This window comes from Lissotriton vulgaris, chromosome 9 (assembly GCF_964263255.1).
Source record: "Lissotriton vulgaris chromosome 9, aLisVul1.2, whole genome shotgun sequence".
NCBI classification, from domain to species: Eukaryota; Metazoa; Chordata; class Amphibia; order Caudata; family Salamandridae; genus Lissotriton; species Lissotriton vulgaris.
Genome location: NC_141697.1, coordinates 900,509,094 through 900,522,632, shown reverse-complemented (window position 1 = coordinate 900,522,632; position 13,539 = coordinate 900,509,094). Strand labels below are relative to the sequence as shown.

General features: G+C 42.4%; 1 protein-coding gene across 5 annotated transcripts in view; it reads left to right on the top strand.

The window, feature by feature from the left end:
- Positions 1 to 13,333, top strand: part of BICRA (BRD4 interacting chromatin remodeling complex associated protein) — a 593,087-nt gene extending 579,754 nt beyond the window's left edge. For all 5 annotated transcript variants that reach the window (XM_086938677.1, XM_086938681.1, XM_086938679.1 and 2 more), the window contains 3 exons: positions 112 to 206; positions 7,936 to 8,038; positions 8,809 to 13,333. In XM_086938677.1, the coding sequence (XP_086794803.1) occupies positions 112 to 206; positions 7,936 to 8,038; positions 8,809 to 10,016 (1,406 nt within the window). In that variant the 3' untranslated portion in view covers positions 10,017 to 13,333. The remainder of the gene's footprint in view (positions 1 to 111; positions 207 to 7,935; positions 8,039 to 8,808) is intronic.
- The last annotated feature ends 206 nt before the right edge of the window (positions 13,334 to 13,539 follow it).

Below are 13,539 nucleotides of genomic sequence, written 5' to 3'. Positions count from 1 at the left end.
AAAATAGATGTTTTTCACATTTCTATATTGTGTGTTCCCATTGGCACAATCCTTTTGGTTTTGGAAAAAAAAATGTAAACTAATTTTGTTTGCTTCTGTCCCTCTCTCCAGTGAACGAGGAGTTTGAGATGGTGTCCACACAACTTCTAAAACGCACGCAAGCCATGCTGAACAAATATCGGCTTCTACTTTTAGAGGAATCCAGGGTAAGATGTTTATGACCTGGTTTGCTGTTCTCTGGAGCAATGACAATGCAAGCAAAGCAACGCTGTGAGAGGAGTACCTCCTAGAACATAATATATGAATCCTCCTCCCTCTGGCTTCTTGATCTATTGGATACAACATAGGCTGTCATGTGAGAGGCACAGGTCCTGTAATAAGTTTTTCTATTTATTGACGTGTGTAAATCACTGTGCAAATCTGGGTAATATCGTGTTCCGCAATAGCTTTTGTCACCTAGACGTAATGCTGTTGCTTCTTTTTCATGCTGCAATTGGTGCAGTAAGTACATAATTGTTTGGGCCAGAAAGGCATCAACGATGTACACAATGTGACTTGAATGCCTACTGTAGTTCATGTAGGATTCATGTCTGGTGCCTAAACTTAAACCATTGATTTAATAGAGGGACAGTGACATGATTTCCCATTTGTACTGTTCTTTGAACATTTGTACTAGTGAGTCGTAGACACAGCTGCCCTTCAGTCTGTCTATATGGGAGATTTATTGTGAAAGGGCTCTGTGTTGTCATCTCTGGCTTTACCATACCTGCCTCTTGGGTCAGCTTGCATGTATGTCAGGGATTTCCTTTGGTCTCCAGTTAAAGTGGGATCATTTGGTTTTCCCTGTTGTCCGCTTAGTCACAGATGTTGAAAAATAGCTTGTGGCTATAATTCTATTTTCACTCGAATCTGCAACATTGACTTAAATGCATTCAGAACTCTTTGGTGATTAGTCCTCCAACACTTAGTAGTGTTTGCTGAGCACTCTAACATAATACTTTACTTTTTTTTTAATTTATAAGTCATCCAATATTATTGAGGCCAAATGTTCCCTGCTTTAACTAGGGATACTTATGTGTATACTCTCTGATCCATTTTTACATCTTGTCTACCAATAGCTTTTAGCGGTCTGTACTGTACTTTTGAGAACAATATCAATACTTACAGGACCACTACGCGGTCGTTAGGACTCTCCATGAACCCACATCAACCTCACTCTGCCTTGTCCTCCTTCCATAGCTATGGTGGGGATACCAACCTTCTCCACACAGCCGCCACGACCAGAAGACTCCCCAGTCCTATCGTTGATGTGGAAGCAGCTCCCACAAGCCCTGTAGGACCAAAGCCACAGATCTACGAGGTCTGCCACTCACTGGCAGCTGCAGCCTCAAACTCTTTAACATTTACTTGCAGAATCACTGGCAAATGGTTGTCTCCGGGACCAGGTACCACTGGCCTTTTGACAGTCCATAACCTCAGACAAGTGGATGCTCCAAATTGTTTAGAGGCGGGGTTATCCATTCACCCCCAGCCTCCCCACTTCTGCGAACCAGTCTTTCTACTGAAAAGGATCCCTGTAGGCCCTTAGTTTCTGTACACTGGTCAGTCAGCCTTATGATGTAGCTCTGTGCTTCTGGTGCAGAAAGAGTCACGTAAAGAAACTGATGTCGGCGAACTGGGTTGGTGCCTATATAGGAACTCTGCGTGTCACATCTGGTGTGAACAGAGCCTATCAGCGCCACCTACTGACATGCAGGGGTACAGCTCCAGATTTTTCAAATTTAGTTTAACACCTTGGGAATATTCTATGGTAAGGAATCTGACTAGGTAGTGTCTCTACCAGATGAGGCATTACTGAAGGTAAGTAACTTGTTCTACAGGAATACAGAGCACCAAAATAGCAACAGTAACAGCCAAACATTATGCCTGGAGTAGGGGATTCATGGAAATATATTGTGGACATTGTCATAGTTAAATTAACTGGAGCTGAAGTGGTATTGATATTTGTTTTGTTCTTTCGAGCAATACTTCCAATACCTGGGTGATGCACAACAAATGTCGGTCAAGCACAAATGGATTTAAAATGGCATGGTATAGTCTGCATGTTCATACTGCAAAGTAGAGATAATTTCAAAACAAGGCATGTTTTGCCATAATTATAGAAGGATTTGTAATTAGATTTCTGAGAAATCATTTGTGAGTACATTGTGAAATAAAACCAATGCGATCATTCCTTCTATATCTGGCACACATAGATCTATCCTGTCCTTCTGTAGCAATTGAGACAAATTGAAAAACCACTTGATGAGGTTCACTCATAGGAATCCCTACAGCAGTTGACTTTTTGTGAGAAGTTGAAGAAAACTTAAGGACACCTCTACACTGCATGTTCAATGCTTTCCAACCGCATGTGATGTGTAGAGTGTTTGAATTAATCTCTGTACTCTGGTCCCCATTGCAGACTGTAATTCTTTTTATATACCTTGATACTCTAGACAAGAACTTCCTCACTCAATTCAGGCTTCATGCTGCTCTAGTAAAATAAGAATTCAGGCCAAATTGCAGGGCTGTTCCTCTTGAATGGGCAACAAGTAAACCCAGACCCGTTTTGGCCTAGTCAGTAAGATGCTGCTTCATTCCTATGCATCTTGAACCCTATCCAGAATTTTAGAACTATTGGAGCATGTTGTCAGTTCATGGCGATTATCATACTAAGAAGGGTTGATAAGCTACAGTCACTACTTTTCGAGATGCCTTGTATAGTGCTGCATAAAAATACACTACTGGGTATAATACATCACAAGTATAAACCAGGGGTTGTCCGGCCTTGTCATGTGAATCATCTCTTTTCCAAAGACAAGCATATATTATGCTAGAAGCGCATTAATCAACAATGCCTTTTTTCTTAACGGTCAACCCAAGAAAGGGGAATCCTTTACATCCGCAGCCCTGGCTAGGTAGATTGTAAAATCTGTAAGGGTGCGTTACCAACTAATGGGTAAGCACAAAGATGGTAAATTAGGTTTGCTCAACTAAGAAAAAAAACTCTAGCAGCATTTAAAGGAAAAATCCACAAAAGCACATTTGTTGAGCAGTGACTTGGAAATCAACACATACAGTCACAAGACATTACTGTTAGTCGGAATCTATCAAAGATTCATACAGGGCATCTGCAGTAAATACTTGAATGAGCTTCCATCTCAAACCTGCTACATTCTTAAAACTCCCACTAATTGATGCTCTATATTCAGGTTGTGAATTGCTTCCAAATTTAATGCATCAAAACAAACACCTTATGTTCATAGCATGTTTGGCTGTTGATAAACATGCTCTGCGTACTCCTGCCACCTGTTATTGGGCTCTGACATTACGACTTAATTCTCTTCTAAGACGTTTTGAGTCTTAGGACATGCTGCAACTCTCCCCACACTGACTGCATCCTAAATAAGTTTGAGCGTCTCTCAATTGCTCTAAGAAGTATCCTCACACTTTTTCAGAACTTTCTGCTCTACTGTTGGATACTGAAGACTTGGTTAAAAATCACCATGTTTTCTGTTTCTATCTGGCTATTCTCCCAGTTGAGAAACTACTCGCCCAGCTCCATTGACCACAACTGTCCCACGTCCACGATCCACCACCCAGCCAAGTCACTTTTTACACGTTCAAGCTCACTTCAGAGAATGAATACAGAAAGGGGGAGATGGCGCGCGCCTCCTTCCAATTCTGCACATGGTTTTACTCAAAATACCCTTGTTTTGACCATCACGTTGACCCTGTTGTATGGAATTTAAAGACTCTGGGCTAAGGGGAGGGGAGTATACCAAAATGTAGCAGGAAGCTACATCGGAGATCCCCCCCCCCCCACCCCCCTTTCCCCCCAACTTCCTGGCACACAACCTTTTTGAAATTGATGAGGAAGAGTTATTTCCCATTGACACCGAGCCCTGAGAAGCTATTTTTTAGCACAACGGAGGAAGAAGAGCCTTAATGGGCCCGCACCCATCGCTCTCTGCATTAGTGAAACAACAGCCTGTTGCAGGGTCAGCCTTTTCTCGACCCTATTCAGCAAATGACTGTCACCTTAGACGCTTCCCTAATCAGGTGGGGGCGCATGTACAGGACTTTACCATTCAGAACATGTGGGCACCACACTAACTGGGTCGCCACATCAACCACCTGGAGCTACTGGACATCCGTTTAGCGCTCTAAGCTGCCTTCTACCACATTTAAACCAAGGTGGTTCTCATCCGCATAGACAACATACCGCCATGTACTATCTCTAGAAACAGGGCGGCACTCACTAACCACAGTTGTCAGGTACAGGACATTTGGTGGTGGGCCGTCTACCCCAAAGTCCATTTACTGGCAGAGTACTTAGGGGGAGTAGACAACAAACTTGCAGACCTGCTTAGCAGGATGTTTGCAACAAGCCCATGAATAGGAACTCCACTCGTAAGTTCTACTCACATGCTTAGTTGGAAGGGTCAGGGTTTCCTAACTTAGATCTCTTTGCCATGGCCGAAAACACCAGATGCCCAAGCTTTGCTTGTGGGTTCCCACCCCCTCAGTCCATGAGCAATGCACTGTGGATAGACTGGTCAAGGATATTTGTCTACACTTTTCCGTCCCTCCCACTTCTTCCATTTGTTTTGGAGGCTTCAGAAAAATCCCTCTCTCTCTCTCATCCTGGTGACTACCACTTGGGCCAGGCTACCTTAGTTCACCACCCTTCTTGACCTGTCCCTAGTGCTTCACTAGAAGCTCCCCAACTGGCCACACCACACACAGAACCAGGCCACAGGAGGTTGTCTACCTCGATCTGCCTCCTGAGAGTATGACCATCCTCAAGGAGGCATGTAGACCAAGCACGCAGGCCAGCTATATGGCAAAATGGAACAGATGTTTCCACTACTGTCTCCCTAAATAGATCCCGTCAAGCCGGCAGCCCAAAACATAGTCTCCTACCTACTTCATTTACAAATGTCAGGCCTCGACTGCACTTCTTTCCAACTTCCCTGCAGTTGCTGCCTACCTTCAGAATAGGTAGTACACTTCACTATTCAGGGTCTCTGTTATCAAGGCTTTCATGGATGGACTTAACCAGGTCATTCCCCCCAGGGTACCCACTGCCCCTGTTTGGAACCGCAACATTGTTCTCACATGACTCCTGGGGTCACTTTTCGAAACCCCTTTATTTGGGCCCACTGCAGTTTCTATCTTAGAAAGTCGCATTCATAGTGGTCCTAACCTCCCTCAGGTGAGTCAAGGAGCTTAAAGGTCACACCTTGGAGGAACAAAAACATTTTTAAGGTGCACGATATGGTCGTCCTTAGGCCTAATCCAAATTTCCTCCCTAAGGTAGTATCTTCCTTCCACCTTAATCAAACCATCAAACTCCATTTGTTCTTCCTATAACCGTATTCTGTGGCGGGGAGGGCATTTCAAGAGGGCCCTCATGTATTACATCGACAGGACAAAACCCTTCCACAAAACACAACAGCGTTTTGTCTCTTACCCAAAACCATGCAAAGGTCATGCTCTCTCCAAAGTATGCATTTCAGGTGGTTGGACACATGCATTCAAACATTAGGCTAAAGCCTAGAAATGGTTGCATGCTGCATCCAGGCCTCACTATACTTGACAAAAAAGGGCTTCATTAGCTTTCCTAGGCAGCATCCCTATTGCTCACATATGTAAGGTAGCTACTTGGTCCACCCCACATACTTTCACAAAATGTTACTGTACAGATGTGTTGGCTTGCCTAGAAGTTAACATTGACTAGGCTGTTGTACGTACACTTTTCCAGAACATTGCAAAATCCTCTTGCTAGCCACCCCTTAGGGGAGAACTGCTTTACAGTCTCTGCACATGTGTATCTACAGCTGCACATGCACAAATTGAAAATGTTACCCCATGGGCATTTGCTCTGAACATGTAGTGCTGTGGGTTCACATGAACCCACCCTTCCTCCCCGGAAGCCTTAGCTTGTTACAGATGATTTTCCTTCTTACTCTTTGCATGGTCATCTTAATCTGTTTCTCTCGTCTCCATTGAATCCTCACCCAGTGTGAGAGAAAAACAATCAACAGTGGAGCCTATGCTTAAGCGCATTACCAGTAATAGAAGGCATCACTATACCGCGTGACTTTAAAGACTTCTTCAAAGAAAAACACGTTGCACATGTCCAAGCTCAACACTAGATGGCATGAGTATGCACAGCATGTGAATCTATCCCAGACCTTGTCTTACTACTGTGATTTCCCAAATAACACTTTCTAGACTTTTCCCTCTACCATCCCTTCATTATCCTATTCAATTAACAGACTTGCATGTCCACCTCCCAAATTAGCTCATAAATCCCTATTAATACGCCTGCTAGTCTTTTTGGGGCTCTTGAGTAGAGTGCTACTTGCCGAAAAGCGCTTCAATGCCTCGTCAGGGGTAGTAAACGTTATATAAATACAATTACAATTTAATCTATAGCACTGCATGCGACAAGCAAATACTTAGAGTAAAGTACATTTTCATTACCTTTCTTCCTCTTAACCTCTTAAACAACTTACAGAGCACATAGCACATCACAGTAGTCTTACTCTACACTCCACTTCTTGTCCGGGAAGCAGAAAATAAATTCAGGTGAGTCGGTGCCCATATGCTTTTAGGTCTGAGTGATGGGTCACACACAGCATGTGACTTGAGACTTCTTAAAAGGAAAACAAGTTGTAATGTCAGAGCCCAACATTAGATGGCAAGAGTCTTCAGTACATGTTTATCTACAGCCCTGCACATAACAGATGATTACAGGGCAACATTTTCCTTTTACGTGAGCCTTTCAGTGTAACTTTTTTAGGTTGACATTCCCACTGGACCTTAAAAACGTAAGATTTAAGTGTTTTCTAAAGCAATAATTAACCAATTATTTTGGTGTAAAAACAATAGGAGTATGGTGCCATGGAGTGGATCTTTTTTTGTCAGTGCTAAAGTGGAGTTTTAGTACAGATGGGTCAGTGGTTTAAATCCAAAAAAGATTCTAGTGTTGCATGATGCTACGCACAATTCCAAATCTAAAAACTGTTAATGCTTGGCATGTGATTCTAAAACCGAGATCATGCTCATCATCGGTTGCCAAAGGAAAGTAAGTCTGCTCTTCTCTCCAACTTTAGAAGGAAATGATTGTCCCCTTCAAATTCTGACACGGACATAAGTCAAATTTAATTTTTGAACTTTACTTTTGTATTCATGTTGAACACCGTTTAATTGGGAAAGCAAAGCACGGGCAGCTAAGAAAACGCAATACCATGTAATTGACCAACAAAATGATATAAATAGCCACTAAGGTGATCTAAATGTACCCTAGGAATGCTGCAAAAACAACCATGTTTGCTCAGAAACTTTAACCGGTGCAGCACCAATAAAATGGGACTTGGTAATAGTCTGTACTCTGCAAGGTAAGTGGGAACTGGCAAAGGACTTCGTAATTGGAAATTGGAATTGCTGGGAGCATGCAGACTTACCAACAAAGCCAGGTGAATACTGCAAATGCAAGGTGAAACTTTGGTATGGGCTACTACTTAAAATAGGTTGGTATAGTTATTGCCTCTGGATATCTGTGTGTCCATAGCTGGTGGTGCAGGTGCTCTTTCCTAAACCTAAAATGTGTTAAATACATGAAAGGCCATCAGAGGCCAGCATGTGCAGAGGGATAGAATATTTTTAAATAATGTCTTTGGATGGCAACTCAGTGTGATTTAGTAGCATTAATTTAACAGACCATAGAATCTTAGAGAGTTCTGATCATTCTGTCTTCCCCTTATTTCATGGGCCTTTGGGTCCATACTTTAAGAATTTTTGATGGCGGACTTAGAGGGGTTCATGTGCTAGAGATATTGATCACTTATGTGCAGCATTTTTAATACCTATTTTCCTGACTTACAGAGGGTGAGCCCGTCCGCTGAGATGGTGATGATTGACCGTATGTTCATCCAAGAGGAGAAAATAGCCTTGACACAGGACAGACAGCTGGCCAAGGAGAAACCAGGTTTGTCCAAACTACAATTTATTTCTGACTTTTTGCTTGTTTTAAAGATGTTATCGGTTTACTTTGGCAGGCCTGATCCTCATTCTTCTTGTTGGATCATTCTAGTTTTTCTCTCTGCCGAAACACCACATTAAAAAAAACAATAGCTGTTGATGCTTTTCTACCAAATCCTTATTACCTATCAAAAGCAGTACACCCTGGTTTGTGAATTTGGGTTGCCCGGAGTGCGATTCATAATCCCTTTATCCTCTACTGCTGTTTATGTAAAGATGTGTATCATTTCCTTTTCATCTCAGTGAGATTTTGGTAGTTGGTGAAGGACGCTAGCCTGTAAATATTGACACCTGAGGTTAGTTGCCTAACAATGTCACTCGAGTTGTGAGGAAGGTGTTAATTAAATGTGTATTGGGACAAAACTGTATGATGAAAGTAACATCTCGATGAAAGTCCCCTGTTGATAGGCTATCATTTTCCATCTTCTATCCTACCTAGCTGCGATACTTCAAAAACTCCACTGATTTGGCACGTTCAGTCAAAATTAAGTAGATATGTTAAGGTTTGAATGAGTATTTAGCTTTTAATGCAGTGGAAAATAAAGCAAATGTGATATTTTGGGGAGTGCTGTAAAATTCCTGTACCACTCTTTACAAGAAATAGTTTGTATTGGCTTCCTCCTCACCTAAAGTGCACTTTGCTTTCTTTTGCTGTCGTGTTGGATTGTTTTGTTTTCCATTGTTTGTAAAAAAATATATTTTTTCTTCTTTTTGCAGATGAATACGTTTCTTCATCTTCCCGATCGCAGAGTTTTGCTTCCCCGCAGGCTCCACTATCTGCTTCTGGTACTGCACCCCTTTCAGAACATCTAAAGTCTCCACCCATGCAATCAGCCACACAGATTAACCCAACTAAGCTGGTTATTAAGCATGGTGGGGGTTCCCCTTCTGTCACGTGGGCCAAATCGTCTCCCTCCCTGGATACAGACGAGGATGCCATGCCATGTAGGAACAGACCCCCTATTAAAACATATGAAGCACGAAGTCGGATTGGTCTGAAGCTCAAGATAAAACAAGAAGCCGGACTCAGCAAGGTGGTTCACAACACTGCCCTTGACCCCATCCACCAGCCGGCACCACCTGTCTGTACAGTTATCCGAACTGTGAGCCAGCCATCGACTGCCACCACCACAACAGCTGCAGCTCCTCCACCAGCAGTCACTGCTACTGCTGGCCAGATGAATGGAAGCATAGATCACAGCACCCCAGCTCCTGCTGAGAGGAAGCCCACTGCACCATACTGTCGCCTGCCTCTTCGCAAAACATATCGTGAGAATGTGGATGCGTTTGTCACAGATAAGGTGATTGAACCCATTCCAAAGGCTGGGATCCTCAAGTCAGAACGGGCCCCTACCACTCTGTTAATCAAGCAAGAAGATGGCTCCAGAAGTGTTATCACGTCACACAGCAGCCCCAATTTTTTGGCAGAGAAGGTTAGAGTGGATGAGGTCTCCAGGATTAGATTTTTAAACCGAGCAGATGCTCGTTCTCTGACATTGCAGGGTTGCCCTGCCCCAAAACCTGGGGATTCTTCCAGTGGCCTTATGAAGGAACTTGCTGAGGCACAGGATGAATGTTGTAATAGGTTGGTAAAACACGAACCACCAGACCACGTCCCTGTCCATGAGCTCTCCTGGGAGATTCCATTACCACCTGCCAAGCGCAGGAAATCTGACTCATTTGATGTGGATAATGCTAGCTTCTCTAGTGACAGTCCGCAGGACGATACCCTGAACGAGCACCTACAAAGTGCTATTGACAGCATTTTGAATCTCCAGCAACCTCAGACCGGGGGCCCTGCCGTCCGGACGCCTTCTTCCTACAACTCCTCTTCCTCGCCCTTCTCCTCCCCTGTACACCGCACAGACTCTTACCTTGCGCCCAGTCACAATGGTAGCCTCAGCGCCAGGACGTTAAACAGATAACAGAGAGACCCTAGCTCAACTGGAGGAGAAATGAAAAGGTATATCTAACGGATTAGACATGAACTGGGGAACCGAGAAGAGCCAACGATGGCAGAACCGTTGTGTGTCCATGTTGGCTGGTCGAGTGCCATCATGGCCTTATTCTTCCAGGTGTCTTGGCCAAGGGGAAGGCAAAAGCCGCAGCCACGTCTCGGCGCCGTCTGATGTCCTCGCTGCCTCGCCTTTTTCCTGTCTGTACCCAAAAGAAAGAAATCAAAATGGCGTAAGAGGAGAGACCAAATGGTGGACATTCTATTTTTTTTATTTTTTTTGTATAGATTATGTATTCGTGACCTTTTAATTGGTGGCCTGTTCTCTTGCCCCAATCGAACCCTGTATTTTTCTCCCCATCCCTTCTATGGATTGATCATGTTGAGTCAGCAAGTAGAAGAGGACCTTGCAGTAAAGAGAAAGAGATGGGAGGGGCTGGTAGAGTGTACCATTCTATTATTATTTTAAAAAGAAAATATAAGTTATTAAAGTTGGGAGTCAAGGGCCTCTGAGACCTTCCTTTGCTTAGCAAATGGATCGTTCCAATGCTGAATACAAGACACAGATATAGTTTTCTCTTTTGTTTTTAAAACAATGTTTACAGAGATCTTTTGTTCTTGCCATGGGGAGACCGCTGAAGGGGTGGATTGAGTGGACAAGTGAGCTTGGTGTAACAAAGCTGTGCAGTGGAGAGTAATGAGAGACTCCAATAAAATGTATTGCTCCAGAAGAAGGTTTGGAAAGGCAGGGAAGTGTAAAGGATCTGCAGAGGAATACAGGAAATTAATTATTTAACTTTAATTACTCTTTCACAAAACCTTGTCAAACGTTTTTAAATACAAGAGCACTCAACTGAAGGTGTAAATCCTAGGTTAGAAAGCCTCTAACATCACAGTCCCCAAAGATCCGATGATCACCACAGTTTTGAATTATCTTGCATACTCTTCCAAATTGTTATTTTTTCCATCCTTTATTGGTTAAATCGTAAGTAAGGGATAACAAGGAATCAACCGTCCTCTTTAATTCAAGAATGTGCTGCAGCTCCCTAATGATATCGCAAATTGTGTACAGCATTGTTTTACTCTTGTGATACTTCTGTGCACTTAATTTTCCACAGATAGCATATTTCTGTGGCACCTTTTGCATCAAAGGAACATTTTTGCCCATTTCTTATGGTAAGTTTAAGAATCCAGGTGCTCGCTCCCTTGGTCAAGTTCAAAGACCCTTCCTGCTCTCTCTCGGCTAAAATCAGTGATTCAGATTGTTGGATGGAAAAGTTACATATGCTTGGGGAAATACACGTATTCCGTGGTTGGGTTTTCACAGAATGTAAAATTTGCACACTCATTTCTAAGCAAATGCTCATCACCTATAAAATTCCTAATAGACTAGCACTTATGAAACTGGCAGTACTTCCATCCTCTGGGCCACATTCGGTTTTGGTGGGAGAATTCTGCTCAGTTACAAATGTTTCGATAGTTACATGATCGCAAAGTGGCTCAGAGAAAGAAGTGTGAGGAAAAAAAATAGATGCAGTGGATGAAGTGAGGCAGTTGAACATTAATGCCAAAACTCCTTTATTTCTGTTTTTGGATTCTTTGTCAAAATGAAATATTTCCACTCTTCCTTTATGCTCCTCCTTTCCCAAAATATAAAATCGGATTCAACTCTTCAGTTCGACTACCTGTGAACAGCACTTTCTGTTGTAAACCTGGCAAACCGACCTTCCTGTGTGCATAAACCATACACTGGTCCAGCCAATGTGTGGATCAACCGTTTCAGACGCTGTTGTGTCTGGAAGGGGTCAAGGGTTTCCTATATAGTGTTCCGCTTCTGAAAAGTAGCCAGCATCAACTGTATCTCGCCCCTTTACTCCCCAAAGCCCCATGCCCCGTTTCCCCCTAAGTAGTTGGCACCCCAATAAGAGAAAGAATGGGCAGAAAACCAGCATCAGTGCTATGGTTGCACATTGATGATTGGTTTCTGCCTTCAGTTCATTCATTTCCATGCATAGTTTCTCCAGCAATACTATCTCTCCTTGCTTTTACCCCTAGTCCAGAAAAAGGACCCATGTGCAGGTCTAAAACTCATGCTGAGCGTGCAGTTCATAAATAAGGTTAATAAAACTTTAGATTGCTAACCCTGCAACAGGTCCCACCTAGACTGCAAGAAGTCAACTGGCTCTGCATCATAGGCCTAATAGACACATTTCCAGAATTGTGTACTCCACGCCCAAAAGGCATTTTCTCTATTTGAATGTAGGCCAGTTGTTGAAGGTACTAGGCGTCTGGATATCATCTTCTCCAAGCATCATCTTTAATTTTGTTGGCGCTCTTTGCAGTGCATGTTTGAAAATCAGACATCTCCATGTATGCTCATCTTGCAGATGGATGCAGACTAACTAGTTGGTTCACCCCAGCCTCATTGAATTATACTGATGAAGTCAATTGTTTCAATTAGTACTGTTGATAAAGTGCCAAACTATCTTAATGAAAAAAGAAATTAATTTCCCGTGAATTAGAGATGTCTTTTCCTTTAACCAACGTTTCTGTGTATGGGTTCCACCAATGTCAGTTGGCAATCTGGAACATTTTTTGAAAAGCATTTCCTTCACATCAGATGAACACTCCTTTTAATGCATCCTCTCTACATGCATCCTCTCTACATGGGAGAAGCTTTCTTGGGATCCTTCATTACACATTTACTTTGGCCTCCTTGGAGACAACTTTGTATACTAACATCCCACACAATTCATCTATTCATAAATTCTTTCTTCTGCTGACAGTAGCCAAACTCATACTGATCAATAAATAAATCACAATTGGAAAGTTGCGTAGTTGTGACCCCCTGTGCTGGGAAAATCACAATCTCTGGCACTAGGCTCTGGAATATGATAGTTCATTTTTCTGATGTTCAACAAGTAACAATGTACTCCTTAAGTTGCATCGTCTCGTACAAATGGGTGTTATGTTAGGACGTATTAAACATCAGAACTGAAGATCAGCTTTCTGTGGTAGAATAATTCAAATCGCTTAAATTTGCATCCGGGTGTCAGGAAGGCAAGTTGCTAGTGAGTTCCCAGTTTAGTCCACGGCAAGGAAGGTTCTCTATGCTTTTCCAACCATAACTATTATGTTCAGAAATACAAAGATTGCAACTGGAACATGAGAATGATTATGAACACCTCAGATTTCCCTTGCCAGTGGCGGTACCCAAATCTCTTTAATATGCAATTTCCTCCTGGCTCCTTTCATTACAGGCTTAATTTGCTAAAATTCCTGATAAACTCTTTGCCTGCGACAACAAAAAGCAGAGGGAAGTTTAGTTGTATTTAAAAAAAAAAAGAAATATATATATATATATATATATATATAAAATATATATATATATATATATATATATATATATATATAAAATATATATATTTTTTTTTCCAGAGGTTGTACTAGGATCCACTAAAATCTAATTCTACAGATTATATTTAGGATGCCAA